Raw genomic sequence first — 23,529 nt, forward strand, 5'->3', positions numbered from 1 at the left:
TATCTCTATGGGCCAGGTCCATAGTCTTGGGAGTAGTGGTCCTCAGCTGGGGCTAATGGGTTGATTGTTCAGTTCAGACATGGTCCTGTGTGTTGTCCTCCAAGACCTGCTTTTCCTTTCTCCTGTTGTGATTCAGTAGGTTCAGCTCAGAAATTATGAGTCTACTTGTTCTGTGGCAAGGACCTTGCCCTTGTCTGCATCCTGGTCTGGGTGCCTAGTATTCGTCCAAGGAATTTCCTTGAGCTTCAACACAGTTTATTCGTGTTTGCTTCTCTGAATTTGCTTCACTTTGTGTGGTTGTGTGGTGACACCACGGTAAGGAGCGAGGTCCTTACCTCAATGCTTTGTTCTTGATGGGACAGTGTTGCCTTCCAGGGGTTTTCTTCTTCATGGGTCTGGTCACTCGGTAACTTTGTCTGTGATAGGGTGTTAGAATGGTTCCAGGTTTTCCATGTAATGCTTTTAAATGGTGGATAGCTAAGTAGCTTTTCTGTGTGATTGCTTGGATACCTGCTACAGGAGATCGTGCTTCTCTGACCTTCTCCAGATCAATCTTTGCTGATTTTTGGGCTAGCCAACTTTACCGTGTACTAGTTTTATATTTTGGAGGTGAATGTGTCAGTCTAGGGACACCAAAGCAAGTTTTGTGCCCCATCCTACTTCTGAAAGTAGCCATTGACCTGTTTGCCTCCTGTTTCTGTGATACCTGGCGATTGTGATCAGGTGTTTTTTGGTCCCGAGTTCCTCTCACATTCAACAATCTCAAACTTTTCAGTCCTTATTTAAGTCCCCTGCTTCCTTCATTTTAATTAGTTGGATATTTTTCTCATCACTAGAGTTGGCATAAGGCAGCAATGAAGAGGCCTCAGATCAGACATAGGATACCAAGTGAAATTAAATGTTCCTTTCTGAGACAGTCCCTCGATTGTTCCTTTTTCCTGCCTTTCTGACCCATCTTTCCCACACATGCATGGGTGGCCTGGGCATCAAGTAATGATGTTGGCTCTACTGACTCTGCTCTGATGTGGTGGTTCTGCCACCTGGTTGCAGTTAGGGGCAGCAGCTCCTTTCTCAGCCTATAGTTATCAGTGATAAATGATGTTACAGTATTTCATTTAAATTTTTACTTGAAAGGAGTTTGCTGAGTCTAATGTTGTTCTTTTATATAATAATGAATTAATCTCTGTAATGACTCCGATTAGATTCACCACTTTAGCCTTCCCCAACCATGTGACCAGATTATCTGAAAAGTTACTGGCCACGTTGGCTGAACAAGTCATTAGAACTAGACAGGTAGAATGTGTGCATGTGAACACACACGCTGATGGCTCAAGGGAGCAACCAATAGACTGTCTCAAAAAGATATGTTCCATTTCACTCAATACCAGATTTTTGCATATGAAGTAATTTTCAATGCTGTTTACATATAATATAAAAAACTAAGTTTAGTAATAAACCTCATGAATAAATTAAAATATTCTGCAAAAGCACCAAAATATATTCTGGATAATATTACCATGCACTGATATTTATCAATAAATCTTCATGAATGACTAATTAATGTGTACAGAAATGATGAAAACTATATTTACCTCTGTAGCTTTTTCAGTAAAAATGGACTGTGAAAAGACAGCCATTATTTCCTCCTCTGAAATTGGCTCATTAAAGGTATCAGTTAATCCACCCTTACTGGCTGGCAATATGATGGAGTTGACATAAACTTCAATTAGCTGAGGCATAACAGGATGCAATGGAGTTGAAGATGCACATATCTGGCTGTAAACAGATAACAAATTTAAACATTGCAGTGTGTACTTCAGTTCTGAGTCCATCACATCTCAATTCATATAATTCCTAACCACATAACATCTTCACATTTTCTTACAAGGTAATCAAACAAATGACTTCAAACCCTCCCAGAATTAAAACTTGTTATCCATTTCTGGAATATAACATGAAATCTATATGAAGATATATTTATGAATCAACATTTCTACTTACTTGTAAATCCAATCTTTAATTGGAACTTTATGCTTGGTGAACATGCGACTCTTTAGCTGATGATATACACAGTGAACTGGAAGAAATCCAGGAATGTTGGCATTTAGTCCAGAGGTCACTGGAACCTTTACAGCATGGGCAGTGACCACCTGCAGGAAAAGAAACAGCTTTATAAATAAGAAGCCAAAATACTGAAAAGGAAGTTGACCAAAAAAAAGTGAAGGAAAAAAACAGCAGTGAATGTAATGAAATGCCATTTTCTGGGCGAGACCCAAAGGCTTCCTGGAGCTATCCGGGCTGATATGAATGTATTAGACCCTGGCCTAGGGTCAATATCAATATGCATAGAGTTCTAGGCCTACCAGAGACCATGAACCAGAACCTGGCTCCCTCAGAGAGGCACAAGGAACAATGGCCTATAGAAACCCCCCATGTGGTTGGAAGCATTCTGTGTCTGCCATCGACTGGGTCAAAAACCCAGAAAGGTAAGCGCCCCAAAACAAATCCCTATTCTGGTGAAAATATTGCTTTTGAAAGCTGAGCTAGTGGACAAAACTACCCAAATGAAAACGAGCAAATGAGCAAACGAGCATGATGTCACCACGCCACAGTGCTGCTGTCTGCGCAACCCCAACACATCCCCAAGAGGAAAAAGGGGCACCTCAGACCCCCGTGCCAGCTATCCACCCTGCAGTTCTTAGGCTGGATGTCAAAAAACAAGCGAAAAAACGCTGATCGGAGGCAGAAAGGGTTGCCGGGAAACCTCCAGGTCTCACCGAAAAACTAGCGTTTCATTACATTTAACTGGTTTTCTAGAGAAACCCCCTTCGGCTCCCAGGAGCTACTTAACCAAAGACAAAAACAAGAGGGATTTACCTGGGAGGTGGTCGGCCCATGCTCCTCAACGCAAAGTTGAGACAAATGGCTGCAACCGCAGACCCAATGCGACGCAGGACCGACTAGGCCCAGGAATGTTGACAAGGTAGCGAGCGGCCAGGATCCTGTTCAACCTCCAAAAACCCTGTGCCCGAATGTCAGCCGAAGACATGTTACCGAAGACAGCAGCCAGCGCAGCAAACTTATGAATGTTGTGGGCACAAGGATAGACTGCAGGCTGGCTGGACCGAATAACCCGGCGGACGACCTGGAAGACCCGAACCCTGGAACAGGAAAGAATGGAAACCGGGTCAACCCAAAGTGCGTCCCCGGCCACTGAGGCCGTGGCACGCTGGTAACAGTGGAGAGCTGCAACCGAACACAACACAAGGTGCATGCCCAGCCTGACCAACCAAGCACCAACAACCCAAGGACCCCTCCGGAAAACAGCAGTCTCATTCTTCACCAGAAAAGAAGGAGAATGCTGCAAACGAACAAACCTAACACCAGGACCAAAAGAGCAGAAACCCCTGTGCTGGAAGAGAGCATGAAGCTCCCCAACCTGATCCCCAGAGGCCAATGCCAACAAGAAAGGAGCCTTCGCCAAACAATCCAGAACCGAAGGGGTCACCACAAATCGAGGAGAAGAGAAAAGTGAGCACCCTGTCCAACGACCAGGACGGCTCAGGCAGAGCAGGCCGGAGGTGAAAGAATGCACGAGACAGCTTGCAGAAACGGAAGGACCACCAGGAAACTTCATACTGCCGCCAAGACGAAGCACGAAGGTGAGACACCATCAAGGAAACCATATGCTCACCATACAATTAGCAATAGACCCACAACAGAAACACCAGATAAGGAGACTTGAGGAGAAGATCGAACCAGCCATGTAATGGACTGGCCTAATCTGCTGAAAGAGGCGGAGCTGAGGAAGACCCCAGAGTTTGAACACCGAGCAAGCAGCGCCTCAAACCAAGCCTGGGCCAGCCACCAAGGAACCAGAAGGACAATTCACCCTTGGTTAGTCCCCAAGCGAGCTAGGACCTGGAGCAACAGCAGAATCGGGGGAAAGAGGTACAGGTAACCCCATCTGTACAAGGACTTCCCCGACTACAAGGCTGCCGGCATTGATCCCAACAGCCTTGTAGTCGGAGAAGGGCAACCCATGTACCGGGAGATGCCTCAACCACACCGACAGCGAAGAGGTCCACCTCCGGGAGCTTGTACATATGGCAGAGCTAACTGAATGAGTCGGCGTTAACCGTCCATTCTGTGGACAGGGGAATGAACAGAGACAGGCCATCCACCAGGAGGTTGGACACCCCTCGCACGTGAATGGCCAGGAGAGCCAAGCCCCGAGAACTCAGCAGACGAGTCACCCGAAGCGACCAGCCCCAAAGAGTCAAGGACTGCAACTGCATCGAACCCCTGTGGTTCAGGCAATGAAATACCGGGAAGCAGTCCGAATGGAGCCGGATCATCGATCCGTGAGCAACTCGCACACCCTGAGGCAACATCCTCACAGCCGCGAACTCCCGCACTGTGCTGCGAGTCCGACGGAAGGACAGACCCTGCCTTCCCTGGCCGGCCTGGTGAGCACTGGTCACAAAGCCCCACCCAAGAGAAAACCTGTCCGTGAACGTATCGAGCGAGAGGGCTCGGATAGGTGCCAAGGCACAGAACCCCGAAAAACCTGAAGAGGAAGCCGGTGACGCAGCAACCGACGCAAGGGCCCCAACGATTGCGAGAAAGGTGGAAGGGACGTTCCTGAAGGAACCAGAACAGCCGATGAAGCCAAACCCAACCCGGCGGGTAGACCATCATGGCAAAGTTCAGGCTCCTGAACAAACTCTCAAGCAACTGCCGCATGAACCCAGGAGCCCTGGCACAACCTTTCTGGGGAAGACCACCCACGGGCCCCCTGGAGAACCAACAATTCCGACAAAGGGCGGCAACTAGAAGAAGCTGCCTGTAGATACTGTACAACTACAGAATCTGCAAACAGCAACGGGCAAAAAGGCAAAGAAATTTTAAGGCCAGGGCCCAAGTGGATTCCACAGAGGAAAGCAAACGCTGCCTGCCAACATGCAAGACGGGAAGCAAACAACAGTGAAACTGCATCCCGCAGGATCGGCACAAACAGCTTAAAAAAAATAAAAAAAGTGCCGCCAAGACCAACGCACCAGACCCAGGAGCGGCCCCAAGTGAAGTACCTCCATGTTCTCCTCAAACCAGTCCAAGGACAGCTCGAGAAGGGAAAAGAATCGCAAGACTGAAGCCAACAGGCCACGGGTATGCAAGTCCTTCAGTGACCAAAGCAGCCGAAAGAAAAGGAAAGGAACCTACCCCACACTGACATCCCGAGGAAGGGCAAGGGCAAACAAGCACGCATTGAGGCACTCAAGCCTGCCCCCCAGGAAAACCTGAACCACCGTATGAGCCTCGCGCCACTCAAGCACTTGGGACCGACAGAACAAATGCCACGCCTCCATGGAGAAAAAGAGGCAGTCTGCAAGCCAGGACAACTCTGGAACCTCATAACAAACCCAGTATGGACAGGACGATCCATAAACGAAAGAAGAAGTATCCATTATGACGCCGTAATCTGGGTCACGCAGGAGGTAAGCTGCAAAGGCCTCCCGCACCACATGGGGCAGGATGCGGGAGGCCAAAAACCTCTGGAAAGACGGGACCGAAGAACTCACGGGATCACGAAACTGAACCCGGAGAGGAGTAGACATCAAATCCAACTCGTACGAGGATGGGGAAAAAAAAAAAAAGAGAACCACGCATCTTGCAACACCAAGCCCCGCTCAGAGGGTGCAAAAAGCCAAGCAGGATCCAATAGAGCCCAAGGCCCCCAAGTGAACCCCTCCCCCACCCCGGGGACGAGCTGTCTTCCAAACCCCCCGCCTCAAAAGAAAAGGCAGGAGCAGCCGAAATAGCAGGAATGAAGTGGAGCCCCACTGGTTAGACCTAGAAGCTCCAGCTGGAGGACCAGGCTCAAATGAATCCGTCACCATCCCGGAAAGGGCATCCCCCGAAACAGCCCGAGTCTCAAAGTCAACTAAACCTAGCCCTGATTCTGAAACCCTCAGATGCTTCGGAACTGGAAGCAAGTGGGAGGACCAGGACGAACAACAGAGGGAAAAGGACAAGGGGCTGCGGATGAAGCCAAAGTCGAGGCGATTAACACCCTCAAGTCCGGGTCCCTATAATCAAAACAGGGCAGTCTTGGGACATCCGGGGTAGCAATCATCCTAGCAAGTTGCAGCAACCTAAATCGAGTATGCAATGCCGAAGCAGCCTGCACCCGCATATCATGGTCAGTGAACTGGGTGAATTGGAGCACAAACAAGGAACAAAACTCGAAAGACCCCGGGTCGAAAGTGTCACCGACCCAACAGGCAGCATGACAGAAGCACAACCAGTGAGTGTCAACCTGAGACAAGGGACTAAGGGGACAGAGCAACCTTCAAACTCTCACAAAGCAAGAGGGGACCCAGGGGGTCGCATCCATTGGACCAGAGAGCCCCCGCGGAGTTTCCCAGAGCTCTTAGTCGCATTATCTCGCTAAGGGAAGCCTAGGCATGCTACTGCAAACCAGCGCCCAAAACTACGTAGCAAACTGCTATAGCTGAACCCCCGGGACGTGTACACTCATGGGGGCCTAGCGGAGGACCAACAAAGAATAAAGGGTGTCACTAAACCAAGGGGCAGACCCCCACCAGACAGGAAAACAAAAATAAAAGAAAAACCCTGCAAGAAGATAACGTGCCCAGGCGGAACAGAGTCGATCGTTTTGAGAGGTGATAACTAGCTGCACAGTACCCTACGCTCCCAACCAGTGACGGAAACTACCCCCCTACCCAGAGGCAACAAGGGAGCAATAAAGGATGCACAACCCCCCCCCCCATCACCGAAGGATGGGGGGGGGGGGGTTGTGCAGACAGCGGCGTGGTGACTTGGTGATGTCATGCTCGTTTGCTCGTTTTCATTTGGGGAGTTCTGTCTACTAGTTCGGCTTTCAGTAGTAATATTTTCACCAGAATAGGGGTTTGTTTTGGGGGACTTACCTTTCTGGGTGCCTGACCCGGTCGATGGCAGACATAGAATGCCTCCAACCACATGGGGGTTTCTATAGGCCATTGCTCCTCGTGCCTCTCTGAGGGGACCAGGTTCTGGCTCTTGGTCCCCCAGTTGGTCTAGAACTCCATGCATATTTACTGATGCCAGGGTCTAATACATTCATATAGGCCCGGATAGGTCTGGGAAGCTGATGGGGTTCCCCCCCCCCCCCCCCAGAAAAAGTAACTTACCCCGGCAGATGGCAGCACCACATGCCATAAGAAGAAGACGGGACAATTTTGGCTGCAACTGACAGCCCAAGGCCACACAATGCCACTAAGGTCCCGGAACGTTTGCAAGATCGCATGTCTGCACAGCTCCCCCTCCTTTCCCCCTCCCGGGAAGAGGGAGCAGCTGCGCAGACATGCATCGCAGCTCGTGTGATGTCATGCTCATTTGCTCGTTTTCAATTGGGAAGTTCTGTCCACTCGTTTGTCTATTTTCGTTGTTTTTAACCAGAATAGGGGGGTTTGTTTTGGGGCACTTATCTTTCTGGGTGCCTGTCCCGGTCGATGGCAGATATAGAATGCTCCAAATCACATGTGCATTTCTATAAACCATTGCTGCTCGTGCCTCTCTGAGGGGGCCAGGTTCTGGCTCGTGGTCCTTGGTAGGCCTAGAATGCCACTCACAATGACTGATGCCAAATTCTAAAGAGATGTATATCAGCCTGGATAGCTACGGGGAGCCGTAGGGGCTCCCCCCCAGAAAATGCACAAGAAATCTTACGAAACTGAGCCAAAGTGAAACCACCCCAAACGCAAGCTGGAGCGGCTTAACCAGTGCCGCATGATAAGAGGCGACAGTATTCAGCATATACCCGATCGATATACTAGATCGCCAGTTCGTCAACTACACAGTTGACGAACTGGCGATCTAGTGGCCGGCTCGGTGGGGTGAGGGTCCTGCACGAACGTGTGATGTCAGGTTGATGACGATTTACTTGTTACCTTTTTTCTTGGGGGCAGTTCTTGGGCTCTATTCGATCTAAGGTTGCACTTTTCTACTAGTTGGGGTCTGTTTTAGGGTGCCTACTTTTCTGGGTACCTAGCACCAGTCGATGGCAGACATGAATATACTCTCACAGAGTGGAGTTCTCATAGGCCATTGCTTCCTTCACCTCTGTGACGGAACCAGGTTTTGGCTTGTGATTTCTGGTAGGTACAGAACTCCATATGACTGAAACCCCAGACTAATATAGCTAATAACACTCTGATAGCTCTAGGGAGCCGACGGGGCTTCCCTCAGAAAATAAGAGATATTCAAGGTAACCAGCACACACACACACACACACACACACACACACACACACACACACATGCTCGAAGCATTATAAGCAAGGCCCCAAACACTGGTATAGTACTAAACCCAAAATGATGACTGGCTTCTAAACTAAAAACAGCGAAAGCTGTCACTGGCAGCATTTGACAGGTGAACACGGCACCAGACAAGATAGTGAAGTGACCAGGTGGTCAACGAGCCAAAGAGCCAGTCCTAAGGGAGAGGGGGAGAGAGTCTGGATCATTTGTGATGCAGAGTTTTGTTTAGTAGCTTTTAGATTATCAAACACTTCTTGGAGGAAATTTTAGAATTTTTGTGATTTTCAATTTTTAAGTGATTCTGCTTAGTAACAGGTTGGTATCTGATCTCCACTTGCTCTCCTCATATAGAATGCAAGTTGTTGTGAAATGGTACTACTTCTATGAGGCAGATATCAACACAAGACTGGTATGTCCAGCACAGCCCAAGAGTGCCAGTGCCATAACCAAGTGTAACTACTGAGTGAGGCCTTCTCAAAAACCCACACAGATGCAATCACAATTTAAGATGGTATTGAAAAGAGTCGTGTAGTGTTTTGATAATACTGTACCTACTCCATCATGAGCATTACACCACTTCCCACTTTCATGGAGTGAGGACTTGTAAATATTCAAAATGAAACCCATCTTCTTCACATCTAATTTTCTACACTTAATATAACAAAATTGTTACCTGCTCTGTAAAGACATCATGGGTGAATATGTACTTGATGCGAGAGAGATTATTGGCACGAGTAATGACCTTCATTCCCAAGGCAGCACTGACCAACTCAATAATGGCACTCAGCTGCTGAACATGAAAGTGGATGGCCATCAGCAAAAGCATAGCACCGAAGGATGAGGATACACCACTGGCTCTGAAAATAAGGAACATAATTCTACTTTCTTCACATCTATACTCAAGAATGTTTTTGAGCATCACTGTCTGTCTAGGTGCAAATGCCCATTCACAATTCAAAATATCGACTGAGGAATGTTGAATTTTAATCAGGAAACAATCATATGGAGCTACAGTATTATTATTATTATTTGATTATTATGAGACTGGATCCATAAAACATGAATTGTTACCATGCTAATATATTAAAATTTCAAGTATAATGTACAATATTATATTTTCTTGGCAAACCCTTAAGTAGCTCACAATGCTATAACCTGGAAGCAACCAAGCCTTGAGAAGCACACCATGACTCAAGAACCAACTAACACCTACTGGGATCAGAACCAGACTCTAGCCATATCAAAGAGAGAAGGGGGAGCCTGGGCATCAGGCTCCACACCACAGTACCAAGAAAAAGCCATCATAAAACAAATAAGCAACTAAATGGAAAAATTGCAACTCTGACAATAACAACACAAACTAATCTTACAGGGAAAAACACCAATTAGATACACTCGCTTGCTACCAGATGGCAGCCCAGGCAACCTGGGGGTCTTGGTCAGCCAGCTAACTCATTCACAAGCCTGGTGTGACTGAGGACAGTCAGCTCTACTGGTGCCACTGTTACATTTTGAATTTAAGGGGGCGTCAGGTTGTCAGGTCAAAGTTGTTCAATGTCAACCAATATTATTTGACTAGTTGTATATGAAAAGTGCTTTAATTGTCCCAAGTTTCAGTACTGCAGCGTAAATAGAAAGGGAGATTTTTTTTGTTTTTGTTTTTTTCAACGTTTTTTACACATTTTCAAGTCCACACTTCAGAACACACGTTTCAGATATAATTATTCTGTGACTTTTCTGACACATTAGCATATAATAAAGGACCTTGACATATAGAATTTCGAAAACATCTTTAGTTTTCCTAATACAAATGTTCAAAGTTCCCAAAATTTTGTTTGCAAATATGGCATGTTTACTGCTATTATAAAATCAATAAATGAACTTAGAGAAAAATGAAAACTCTCCAATGTAGAGACATGCCCTCCACATATACTTTGTAAGTTTCATGTAAATTGAATAAAAAATGAATCAGTTTTGTAAACGTTTGTGTCAATTGAAAAAAAAACAGAAATGAAGGTTCTAAAATCTGTGGCTGAGGTTGACATCAACCAATTTTCTCCAAAATTGGCATCCTTACAGATAGGCTTATGTACAGTCAGGTGTGTAAGTTTGATGCAAATCGCCCGAAAAAAAAATGAAAAAAAAAAAAATAAAATAAAAAAAAAAAATGCTTTTTTTTTTCTTAAATTTTTTTTTCAATTAAACTAATTATAATATTTGTTTAATATATGCTATTGTGATAGCAAAGAGTCATAGCTATGATTTCAGTTGACACTTTGATTGATAATCGATTTTGACCATTTTGGCATAATTTTCACAATTACTTCAATATTTTTTTTCTCCCTTCCTATTTATGCTACGATGCTGAAACTTGGACCAGATGAAACACTTTTCATATAGAACTTGTCAAAAAAGTTTGATTGAAATCGAACGAGTTTTCATTTGTTACATTTTTAGGGCAAATTGGAATCTGAGGCCCCCTTAAGATAAGTGATGCTGATTATCCTTGGAACAATATTTCTGTGCGGATCCATTCCTTGGTTTTGTTCCAGATTTTTGACTTGTGTGTCTGTTCTCTGCCACCCACTTTGCATTTGGCTGTATTGACAGTTCACACTTACCGTAGTAACCAGAATTATCTTTCCCTGGCAGAGAACTGGTTTCTAACAGTTTGCTGGTTTTGCCTGTTGCATCTTATGTGTGCTTGGAGTTATCTTTGTCTTTGGTTACAAAATTAGAGGTTGGTGTTTGTATTGCCAAGATGCTCTGCTATTACCCACCCCTAACTGCTGGTTTGTTGACAGGCAGTTGGATGAAGACTCAGGACCCATCCTTGGTGGGCAGGAAGGACTCTGCCTGCTTCTGGGTCTGAAACAGCTGTGTGTAGTGTTCTTAAGTGCAAGTTAGTGTTCTGGGTCACTGATGGTCACTCTTGCTATCTCCACCATTCTCCCTGGTGCCTGTTGGCTCCAGGAGTCTTTTTCACCCTTATGTGAATCACATAATGGAAAGCTGCAACAAAATCTGGCACCGAATCGGTCGTAAAAGCCACGACAACCAAACTAATAGCAAGGATTAGGTAAACAGACTCCTAGATAACCTGGGATGTACTTGCTTTCTTTCAAGCAGTAACTAGCTTTCCAAGACTCCTCTGCTTCTCATAGAATGCCAGATTCTGGTCCTTTCTCCCAGTAGGCAAGTAAACATCTCAGAGACCTGATGTAATTCTTAAGGCTTGGCTATATCAGCAAGTAACCTATGGAGAGCTACTGAAGAAACCTCCCAGAAAATTGCACATGAAGGACAAGTAGGCAAATAATGGTAAAACAGTAACCAGTGAAAGAACAGAGGAATATGAAATGAAGTAAACTTTTATGTGGAACTGCAGTCTCGGAATCTCAAAAATATTATTAAGTCTTTTTAAAATATGTATTTAAATTGTATTTCTTTAGTAGACTCATTTGAGGCAATTTTAAAGGTGATTAATAATATATTTTTGATAGACTTTGACACAACAGTACATAGAAAATACAGTAAGTCAATAAATACACCTACAGGTAATCAGTCTTCCCTCAGGAGTGTGTAGGGCTACTAAAGTACTTTCTGATATCAGGGGTTAACTAGCACACTTCCCAACATTTTTCTACAAACTAACTGGGTGATTAGAAACCAATAAAAGAATTTTAGCAACTTTTCAGTCCAACTGGAAGTATGTGATTGCTAAAAGAACAAGAGAACAAAATTTGTCCCATATTCCCATGTTTGGTAAGTGGATCTATCATCAGTTAGTTGCCAAACATAGAGAATAACAAATGAGGTCTAGTAAGACACCTATTCACAAAAAAATCTGTTAAGCTTTCAAGATAATCTGCTAAAATACTAAGGGAATACATTTATGTCCAGCTCTTACCGACAGACTAACCATTGCTTGTTCAAACAAGCTCCAAGCTGTCTGTGAAAAAATTGACAGACTATTCATGAGGAGGTTTCTATCATTTAATTGTCATAAGAAATACTTTTATAGCACTCAGATTTATATATAAAATACTAAGGCATTTTTTACCATAGATGAAAATCACCTCCACACCTTGGGATTTTTAAATTGAGGGGCAAATGTGTTCTCAAGGTAGGAGCAGTCCAAAAAGTTTCAAAGACACTTAACCCTTAAGCTGCTTCAACATACCCACAGGCACAACAACAACAAAAAATAAAAAGCATTGAATGTAATGAAACGCCATTTTCTGGATGAGCCCCGGAGGCTCCCTGGAGCTTATTTATTGGGCTAATGTATGTTACATTAGACTGGGACATTAGGTCTTAACTATGGAGTTCAGACCTACCAGGGACCATGAGCCAGAATTTGGCCCCTTCAGAGAGGTTTCAGGGGAGAGGTTTAAGGCCCTGGAAAACCCCCCTGTGGTTGGGGGTTTTCCTTATCTGCCATCGACTGGGGTAAGGCACCCAGAAAGGTAGGCATAACAAAACAAAAACCCCACATCAGGTAAGAAACTAACAACAAAAGCCAAACAAATGGGTACAACTCCCTACAATCCCAAGGAAACAAGCAAACGTAACATACTACTGCCGCGCCGCTCGTCTGTGTAGTCCCCCCTCCCCCTCTTGAGGAGGGGGGGCCCCGGACCTCACCTCGCCGGCTGCACAACACTCCAGTTCGGAAGCTAAGCTTCAACAGACATGAGAAAAATGCCAACCGGTGGGAGGGAGGGCTCACCCAGAAAATGGTGTTTCCTTACATTCAATGCTGGTTTTCTGAGGGGAGCCCCTACGGCTCCCTGGAGCTTCATACCCAAAGAGAAGGAAAAGAAAGGGCTGATCGGGGAGGCGGCCGCCACAAACTCCACAATACGAAGTCGAGACAACAGGCTGCAACCTGCGACCCAAAGCAACACAAGAATGCCCAAGAGCAGACACGCTCACAAAATAACTGGCGACCAGGAATCTATGCGACCTCCAAATCCCCACGGCCGAAATGAGCCCAAGACATGTTACCAAACACTGCAGCGAAAGCTGCAAATGTCCGAATGGCACGGGCGCGAGGATAGACCGCAGGCTGACTAGACTTAATAATAATCCATCGGATGACCTGGAAGATCCTAGCCCTGGAACAGGGAACGAGGGAAACCGGATTAACCCAAAGCACATCCCCAGTCATGGCACGCAAGTAACGGCAAAGAGCCGCAATCGGACACAACACATGATGCACCCCAGGCCGAACCAACCAAGCATCAATAACCCAAGGACCCCTCCGGAAAGCAGCCATCACGTCCTTCACCGGAAAAGACGGAGAAGGCTGCAAACGTATAAACCTACCACCAGGACCAAAAAGAGCAGAAACCCCTGGGCCGGAGAAGAGCAGGAAGCTCCCCAACCCGACCCCCAGAGGCCAATGCCAACAAAAACAGGGCCTTGGAAAAACAATCTTGTTTCTCAATACAATCAATTAGGAAGGGGCCACCACAAACCGAGGAAAGGAAAGATAAGGGAGCACCTTGACCAAGGACCCGGACGGCTCAGGCAGCGCATGAGCAGGCCGGAGGTGAAACAAAGCATGAGAAAGCGTATGGAACGGGGTGGATGTAACGTCCACCCCGAACACAAGCTCCGCCAGCGCCGCACGAAATGAGGCGACAGTAAGAAGCATCAATGACGGTCCTGAAAACCAAGAAAGTACAAGACAACCAGATCCAAAAGAGAAGACAACCTACGAAGAGCAAGAAAATGGGGAAAAGAAACGCCAGGAAACTTCACACGGTCGCCGAGACAAAGCTCGCAGGTGGGACACTATCATTGAAGCCACCTGATCACCAAGGAGACGGTGATACACCTGTGTCAAAAAGACCAGATGCGAAGAGCAGAGGAGAAGACCAAACCAGCCATGTACCGGACCGGTTCGACCTGCCGAAAGAGGCGGATGATTGCATTAGGATGTGGAGTGTCATGTAATTTTCCTTAGAATCGTGGAAATGTTGCGTCAGTCTGCTAGCCACCGGGAACATTTCATATTAACATATTGAGTAGTCTAGCCTTATTTTGCTTTTTTATTAAGGATAATCATTTATTAATAGATTCACCTTTTGTTAGTAAATCTATCATGTTACTGGAATTAATTTATACAGCCACGATTAGCTTTACCAGTGAATAGAATGATAAATCGTATCTCCACTCCAGATTCATTCTTGTTCATTTAATATCGTCTAAATTAATTGACTGCATTACGAGAAAATAATTGTTGCCGCCAACACCCTTTATTTACGGCATAAATATTCGTCATACCCCATTTCCTTCCATATAATTTATGCTCGGAGCCCCTACTGGGAACTATGCGCATGCACCATCTTCGAGCAGGAAGGGAGAAACACACGACAACTACCATTGCAAAGGTGCTCTGAAGTCTGCTTATCAACATTGGTCTTAATTTGGAGCATCTGGCCATCTACAGACTCCAGACTGATCCTGCAACTTCAATTTTACGGACACTACATTCGGCAGGGAAGAGAAGTATCCTTTAATGGTTTTAAAGGCCTTTAAAATTTAATTAGGTTACCTCCCTGTTCGTTACGATGTTTGGCGACACACAATCCTACATAATCCAGGTCCCCAAATCCATTTAGAATTTAGAATTAAATGAATGATTCTAGGGTTTGGCTTGGAATTTACATAATATTTGTATTTCAGCTGGAGTACCAGCGTATGCAAGACCGCAACGTCTACCACGATCACGTGTTTCCTGCAGTAGCCTGTGCAACAAGTTTACTTCTACGAGTATATGATTTTCGAGATGCACACTGTGAAGTCTGCTTTACAGATAAGCAATCTTTCACATTTCTATTAGAACGCTGCATTTTACTATCATATAATTCATAATCTATAATCTATGTGTATGCATATTACTATATTTATCGTGTCTACAATTTATTATACACATTATGTATTATGGAGACTAATCTCATAGAAGACCCCCCCCCAAAATGCGTCATGGGAAGAGGTTCTAGAATGTATAGAATTTTACGGTTCATTGCATAATAGAATAGAATTTCTTACATTTAATCATAGAGATCCATAAATCACTGGTTCTCTCATTTAACATCGCATTCTGGTCCTTCGAGCTTTCTTAGAATTAATTATTATTTTACATTCATAGAATTATACATTTATTAGTATTAAACTAGAACCAGATTTCCCCACACCTCGGGTTCGTACACCGAGCAAGCAACGCCTGAAACCAAGGCTGGGCCGGCCACCAATGAGCCAAGAGGACTACTCTTTCCTAGTAAGTCTCCAAGCGAGACAAGACTTGGAGCAACAGCTGAACTGGGGGGGAAGAGGTACAGGTAACCCCACCTCGCCTAGTCCTGCCTGAAGGCATCGATCCCGACGGCTTCGCAGTCGGAGTCAGTGATTCCTACACACCGACTAGAGTGTAGTCCCCTACAATCAGGGGATCGAGAGGCATAAACAGCTTCAACAGTGCAGACGATGCACGTGCCTTCGAAGGCAACGCACCAGACCCAGAGGCAGCCCCAAGCTCCAACACATCCACCACAAGCCAGTCAGAAGACAGCTCAAGGAGGAAGAAGAACCACAGGGCCGAAGCTAGCAGGCCCTGCATACGCAAGTCCTCTGCGACCAATGCAGCCAAAAGGCACATGAACATGCACATGAAGCTGCATCACACCAACATCCCACAGAAGGGCAGAGGTGAACAAGCACTCAATAAAATGCTCAAGTGCGCTTCCAGGAAAACCTGCAACGCCGTCTGAGCCTCTAGCCACTCAAGCATGCGGGACTGACAGAACGTATGCAACGCCACCAAAAAGAAGAAAGGGCAGTCTACTAACCAGAACGACTCTGGAACTTCGTAACGAACCCAGTAAAGACACGAAGATCAATACACAAAGGAACGCGGATCCATCACAAAAGCAAAATCCGGGTCGTATAGGAGGTAAGCCACAAGCACGTCCCTCACCCACTGGGACTGGACTCGGAAAGCCGGAAACCTCCTGAAAGACGGAACCAAAGAACCATTGGGATCACGGAACCAAAACCGGTGAGAGGTAGACACCAAATCCAATTCGTACAAGGAGGGAGCAAAAGAGAACCCCACACTAAGTAACACCAATCCCCGCTCTGAGGGTACAAAAACCCAAGCAGAGTCCAACGGGGCCCAAGGCCCCCCAAGTCAACCCTTTCCCCGCCCCAGGAACCTCACCCCGAAGATCCGGGGCTGAGCCGTCCTCCACACCCCCCGCCTCTTAAGAAAAGGCAGGAGCAGCCGAAAAATCAGGAACACGGGGGGCCCACTGGTCAGACCCAGAAGCTCCGGCAGGAGGACCAGGCTCGAATGCCTCCGCCGCCACCCTGGAAGTTTTATTAACACGCTAAGGGAAGCCCAGGCAGGTACTGCAAACCGGCGCCCAAGACTACCAAACAATCTGCTAATAGCTGAACCCCTGGGACATATCCCCGTGAGTCCGGGGAGTCCGGAGTGGGTCCGGACATGTCCCCGTGAGTCCGGAGTGGGTTGGTGGTACCCCTAACAAGGGGTACCACCAACCACACAAAAACTGAGAATAGATATAATTATAGATATATACACCCCAACACAGAAGGGGCAACCACTAAGGCAGACCCCCCTCACCAGGCAGAAGAACAAAAACAAAAGTATAACTCTGCAAGAGGGCAATGTACCCAGGTGGAACAGAGCCGGTCGCTGTAAGAGGTGAAAACCAGTTGTGCAGTACCCCGTGCCCCTACCAGTGATGAAAACTATGAAAACTACCCCCTACCCAGAGGCAAACATGGACAACAAAGACCCTAGTTGACTCCAAGGGCAGCCAAGTACAAAGCAGTAAATGACACAGAGGGGGTAGATCCCAAGGTGACTTGTGGAAGGTGGCCCCAAGGGTAGTACTTACAGGGCACTTAGGGAAGGCGGCCCTAGACACATGCAGCCCGAGTACTGAAGAATATTACTCCTGGCTCGCACACCACTAGTACAGACAGTTCACGCCACAAGGCATAGAATCTGAGACAAATCGCAGGAGCCAGAGGCACAAGACCACGCCAGTAACACAACAGCCTGAGAACTGCAGGGTGGATCGCTGGCGTGGGGGTCTTGGACTTCCCCTTTTCACCTCCCGGGGAGGTGGGGGGTTGCGAAGACAGTTGCGTGGTGACATGATGATGTCATGCTCATTTGTTAATTTTCGTTTGGGAAGTTCAGTCCTCTCGTTCGGCTTTCGGTAGCAATAGTTTCATCAGAATAGAGGTTTGTTTCAGGGCGCCTACCTTTCTGGGAGCCAGATCCAGTCGATGGCAGACGTAGAATGCTCCAATGACACAGGGGTTTCTATAGGTCATTGCTCCTTGTGCCTCTATTTGAGGGGGGCCAGGTTCTGGCTCGTGGTCCCCGGTAGGCAAGAACTCTGTGCACATTGATTGATGCCAGAAAGTTATACACATCCATTCAGCCTGAAAAGCCAGAGGGGCTCTCCCCCCCCCCCCACAGAAAATGGCATTTTTCTCATTGAATTTTATTTGCTAAATGCTGTTCCATACATGTATTTTATCCAGGTCATTTTGAAGGGTATGAGAACTGTAGGTCTCTTCTTTTTCATAGAAGCTTAGTATCATTAGCATTAGTATCAAAGAGGGTCTCAGGCTCTCTCGCAGTTTCTGTTGAACCAATCCTGTTTCCTAGTTCTCGTCTCTGTTTTGGTATAAATGTTTTGTGCCTTTATCATATGTTTCACAAAATTTGACATGCATCTCATTTACTTCCTTGCCTAACAGCAAGACTTTCCAATCAAATTCATTAAAGAACTTTCTAAGTTAACCATAGTGGCCTCTCCTGAAATCATGTTTTTCAGCTGCCTCATTTTCCTCATTCTTGAGGTTATCTTGAGATGATTTCGGGGCTTTAGTGTCCCCGCGGCCCGGTCCTCGACCAGGCATCCACCCCCAGGAAGCAGCCCGTGACAGCTGACTAACTCCCAGGTACCTATTTACTGCTAGGTAACAGGGGCATTCAGGGTGAAAGAAACTTTGCCCATTTGTTTCTGCCTCGTGCGGGAATCGAACCCGCGCCACAGAATTACGAGTCCTGCGCGCTATCCACCAGGCTACGAGGCCCCTCTTTCTCTTCTCATTCTCTTCTATATTATAATGCATTGCATATTTTATTCCCAAAAGAACATGGTCACTTTTGCCCAAGGAGGAAAGGTACTGAATGTCAAATACCTCTTCCTCTCTCCTGGTGAATATCAAATCCAGCATGGAAGGAACATCTCCCTCCCTTATCCTTGTAGCGTGTTCAACGTGTTGATACATAAATGTCTCTGGGATGAGGTTTACAAATCTACAGATCCATAAGTCTTTCTTTCTAGCTTTGTAGGCCTCCCAGTCTATGGACTTCAAGTTCTGAAGTCCGTGAAGAGCGAGGGACACTGATTACCAGCAGTCGTAATCTGTCTTTACCAGCTCTAGCTATAATCTCTCTCATGAGTGTTATGAGGCTCAATCTTTTATTATTAAGCTCCTTCTTTGTCCATGTGTTTCATGATAGTAGACTGTATGCATTTATGAATATCAGTTCATCATGCTGATTACAAATATCCAGTGCAATTATGTCAACTTCTCATGGCTTGGCAATCATTACTTCATTTACCTTTAGGTGTTATTTCACTAGTACTGCAACACCTTCACCTTTCCTCCACAACACAACCAGTGTAGCGGTTGCCTTGTTTATATCAGGGTTACGATTTTCATTCAAGCCATTGTTTTCTTTGATGCACCTAACCTTGGATTTTTTCTTGATTTCAGGTAGATCTCTGCTCTCCAGGCTTCCCTCACTACATAGAACAAACCAGATTCTGGTCTCAGCTCTCGGTAATTTGAAGTGGATCTTAATTTTTAAATTAAGAGGCCTAATATTTTTTCTAAGAAGTTGTGATACCAGTTCTTAAGCTCAGGGAGCTACTGAGGGACCTGTCCCAAAATTTATTTGGAGACTTGCTTTATAACTTACCCAGCAAAGTAAGCCTCTTCTTTGACTAACCACTTGATCCATTCTGAAGCTCTCCTTTCATTTTCCTGGGAGGATATGAGCGAGGGACAGGCAATAAGCATGCAAAGGCCAGTGCTAACAAATCTCACACCAGCAGCTGACGGGGGAGGATGACAAGTTACTAGCTGCAGTAGCAGGCCAATCTCCTTATCTTCACTAAACCTGAAACAAAATGTATTTAAATTACTATGAATACAAAAAACATCACTATTTTTATACCAGGTGTTCCCTGGTATAAAATATATATATCCTGGTATAAAATATATTTATAAATATATAAAAATTTTATACCAGGGTTTTTATACCAGGTGGCTTAAGATTTCCTATACAGTTATATACTGTATAGGAATACATATACTTGCTTTATTCATGAGTTAACAAAAATAAATAGTCAAGGCTAACTTAAAACATTATTTCAAGAGTTGGTATAAGAAGTAAAATGGGTGGGAACCACTGCAATTGGTGACTGGCAACTGAAAACAGAGCCCAGAAGCTGAAGTCTATCCTGCAAGTACATATAATTGAATACATTTTCAATTCTGCATCCTGTACTGTTTCTCCCATGTCTACCAGATCACTTTTGCGTTTGACAACATCACTGGAAATTCAACCCGTCCTCTCACCTAATACCTCGTATTTTTTATGTTATCGTTGAATCTGTTAAAAATGTGATGTATTTGTAAAAATTAAAGCACAGTACTACTGATATTTTCTATGCATCAGCTTCGATACACCAGGTGAGTTGCTTGGGTTCATATTCACACATTTCTTGCTATGCAAAACAGTTGCATGTTTTACAAGTAGCAAATCAAGAGAGCAGCCTAGGAACTTACATGATAAGACTTAAAAGCTACATTGCATTAAAATAAAAGCACAGAATTAAATAAAATTAAATTGGTAGTGATGCCAGCAACACTCAGATGAGAACACTAGAGTAACATTGGCGATGTACTGCAAGGCTGACTAACTTTAGAACTGCCATCAGAAACCTGTGTAAGAAATCTTTCAGAACCTTGTATACCATGTATGTAAAGCCAATCCTGGAGCATGCAACCCCAAGCATGGGGCCTGTACCTTGTCAAGCTCAAGACAAAGCTGGAAATAGTCCAGAGGTATGCCACTAGGCTAGTCCCAGAACTATGAGGCATGAGTTACGAGGAAAGGTTGCACGAAATGCACCTCACATCGCTGGAAGACAGAAGAGCTCGGGGAGACATGATTACTACATACAAAATTCTCAGGGGAATTGACAGGGTAGAGAAGGATGGATTATTTAACATGGGTGATACACGCACAAGGGGACACAGGTGGAAGCTGAGTACCCAAATGAGTCACAGAGACATTAGAAAGAACATTTTCAGTGTCAGAGTAGTTAGTAAATGGAATGCACTAGGAAGTGATGTGATGGAGGCTGACTCCATACACAGTTTCAAATGTAGATATGATAGAGTTCAAGAAGCTCAGAAATCTGTACACCAGTAGACTGACTGTTGAGAAGCGGGACCAAAGAGCTAAAGCTCAACCCCTGCAAGCACAACAAGGTAAGTACAACTAGGTGAGTACTATGGAAAACCTAGGTAAGAGTCAGAAAAATCATGTCCTAGAATAAGGCTTGAGGTAGGACTCCTTGGATGGAACAGTAGTAGTTCATGGAAAGCCAGTTGAAACTGCAAGCTCAACCCAAAGCAACAAGACTAGTCATCAGGAGAGGAAGCACAGGCAGACAAGACAAATTGCAAAGCACCAGAAATTGAGATAGTGTCATGCCACTTCATACTGATAATGAAAGGATCACAATGTTGCAGTTGGGTATCAATCACCTGCAACATGTGATGTTGCAGGTGGATATGTACAGTATACACAAATGGATGTATATCTGTCCTAGAAATTACACACACATTGGGTTTATAAACAAGCACCAACATGGGTCCTGGACAGGGAAATCATGCCTAACAAACCTTTTAGAATTCTATGATAAAGTAACAAGGATAAGGCAGGACAGAGAAGGCTGGGCAGACTGCATATTTTTTGACTGCCAAAAGGCCTTTGATACAGTACCGCACATGAGACTGCTATACAAACTTGAGAGGCAGGCAGGAGTAAGCAGAAAGGCCCTAGTATGGGTGAAGAACTACCTAACAGGAAGGAGCCAGAGGATAATGGTAAGGGGCGAGAAGTCGGACTGGCGAACAGTAACAAGTGGAGTACCTCAAGGATCGGCGCTGGGACCAATCCTCTTTCTAATTTACGTAAATGATATGTTTACAGGAGTGGAATCATACATGTCAATGTTTGCGGATGATGCAAAATTAATGAGAAGAGTTGTGACAGACGAGGATTGTAGGATCCTCCAAGAGGACTTAAACATGTTGCAGAGATGGTGAGGGAAATGACTACTGGAGTTTAACACCAGTAAATGTAAAGTTATGGAAATGGGATCAGGTGACAGGAGACCAAAGGGACAGTACACAATGAAGGGGAACAGCCTACCTGTAACGATTCGAGAAAGAGACCTGGGAGTGGATGTGACACCTAATCTAACTCCTGAGGCACATATAAATAGGATAATGACAGCAGCGTACTCTACACTGGCGAAAATTAGAACTTCATTCAGAAACCTAAATGAGGAGGCTTTTAGGGCGCTTTACACTGCCTATGTGAGACCCGTCTTAGAGTATGCCGCGCCATCATGGAGCCCCCACCCGAAGAAACACAAAGAAACTGGAGAAGGTTCAGAGGTTTGCGACGAGGCTTGTCCCAGAGTTACGAGGGATGGGATATGAAGAGCGTCTGAAGGAACTGAACCTTACGACACTAGAGAAAAGAAGGGAGAGAGGAGATATGATAGGGACATATAAAATACTCAGGGGAATTGACAAAGTGGAAATAGATGAAATGTTCACACGTAATAATATCAGAACGAGGGGACATGGGTGGAAACTGGAAACTCAGATGAGTCACAGAGATGTTAGGAAGTTTTCTTTTAGCGTGAGAGTAGTGGAAAAATGGAATGCACTTGGGGAACAGGTTGTGGAAGCAAATACTATTCATACTTTTAAAACTAGGTATGATAGGGAAATGGGACAGGAGTCATTGCTGTAAACAACCGATAGCTGGAAAGGACGGGATCCAAGAGTCAATGCTCGATCCTGCAAGCACAAATAGGTGAGTACAAATAGGTGAGTACAATAGTCTGCACACAGCCTGGGCAGAGCCTATGTAAAGCCAAAGGACAACAACTAACAGGATAGAGAATTGACCATATAAAAGAAAACAACATTGTGTGATTCACAAAGCTCCTTCAATTGTAACAGTGTACAATTCAACAATGGGAGAGATTGGAAAAATTCTCCCTCAGATGATACCTGGTTGATACCTGGTTGATGGGGTTCTGGGAGTTCTTCTACTCCCCAAGCCCGGCCCGAGGCCAGGCTCGACTTGTGAGAGTTTGGTCCACCAGGCTGTTGCTTGGAGCGGCCCGCAGGCCCACATACCCACCACAGCCCGGTTGGTCCGGCACTCCTTAAGGTGTTGGAGTGATGAGGGTGAATGAGTGAAACAGATGAGGCACTGTTTGAATACAGACATCAAGCCCCTTGAGGGAAAATGCACTACAATGCCTTCCACAGTGCCAACATCACATGGACATTCATGTGAGAAATCACCACTGCCAGTCAGGAGGAATTAGGAACCAAATATCATAGACAGGAAATGGAAGAAAACTCAAACTCAGGAAAACGAGGCAAAGTTCTAACATATGATTCCCATCCTGCTGCAGGAACAACAACAAATTCCTGTGGGTCTGAGCAACTGTAAGACTTGAATAAGAATATATATATATTTAGTGCCAAAATATCAGGACCCTCTACTGCAACCCGTTCTCGCACTTTCTTACAGTCAATATTGACTTATTAAATACGTGCATATGTGACATACTAAACATACTAGTTTACCTTGAAAAGCTTCATAGAAAACACCGACCTTACCTAACCTTCTTAGTATGTTAAGATAAGCATCTTATTGCTTCATAATTACAATTATTACTTAACCTATACCTATAATAGGTATAGGTTATTACAATTATTACTTAACCTATACCTATAATAGGTATAGGTTATT

At 45.2% G+C, this 23,529-nt stretch overlaps 1 protein-coding gene across 2 annotated transcripts in view; it reads right to left on the bottom strand.

Moving 5' to 3' along the window:
- Nucleotides 1-23,529, bottom strand: part of IntS2 (integrator complex subunit 2) — a 96,451-nt gene that overhangs the window by 48,121 nt on the left and 24,801 nt on the right. For both annotated transcript variants that reach the window (XM_045745558.2, XM_045745559.2), the window contains exons 7-10: nt 19,372-19,572; nt 8,998-9,181; nt 2,002-2,150; nt 1,593-1,776 (exon numbers count right to left, since the gene is read on the bottom strand). In XM_045745558.2, the coding sequence (XP_045601514.2) occupies nt 1,593-1,776; nt 2,002-2,150; nt 8,998-9,181; nt 19,372-19,572 (718 nt within the window). The remainder of the gene's footprint in view (nt 1-1,592; nt 1,777-2,001; nt 2,151-8,997; nt 9,182-19,371; nt 19,573-23,529) is intronic.

The sequence above is a fragment of the Procambarus clarkii genome, chromosome 16, assembly GCF_040958095.1.
Source record: "Procambarus clarkii isolate CNS0578487 chromosome 16, FALCON_Pclarkii_2.0, whole genome shotgun sequence".
Taxonomy (NCBI): domain Eukaryota; kingdom Metazoa; phylum Arthropoda; class Malacostraca; order Decapoda; family Cambaridae; genus Procambarus; species Procambarus clarkii.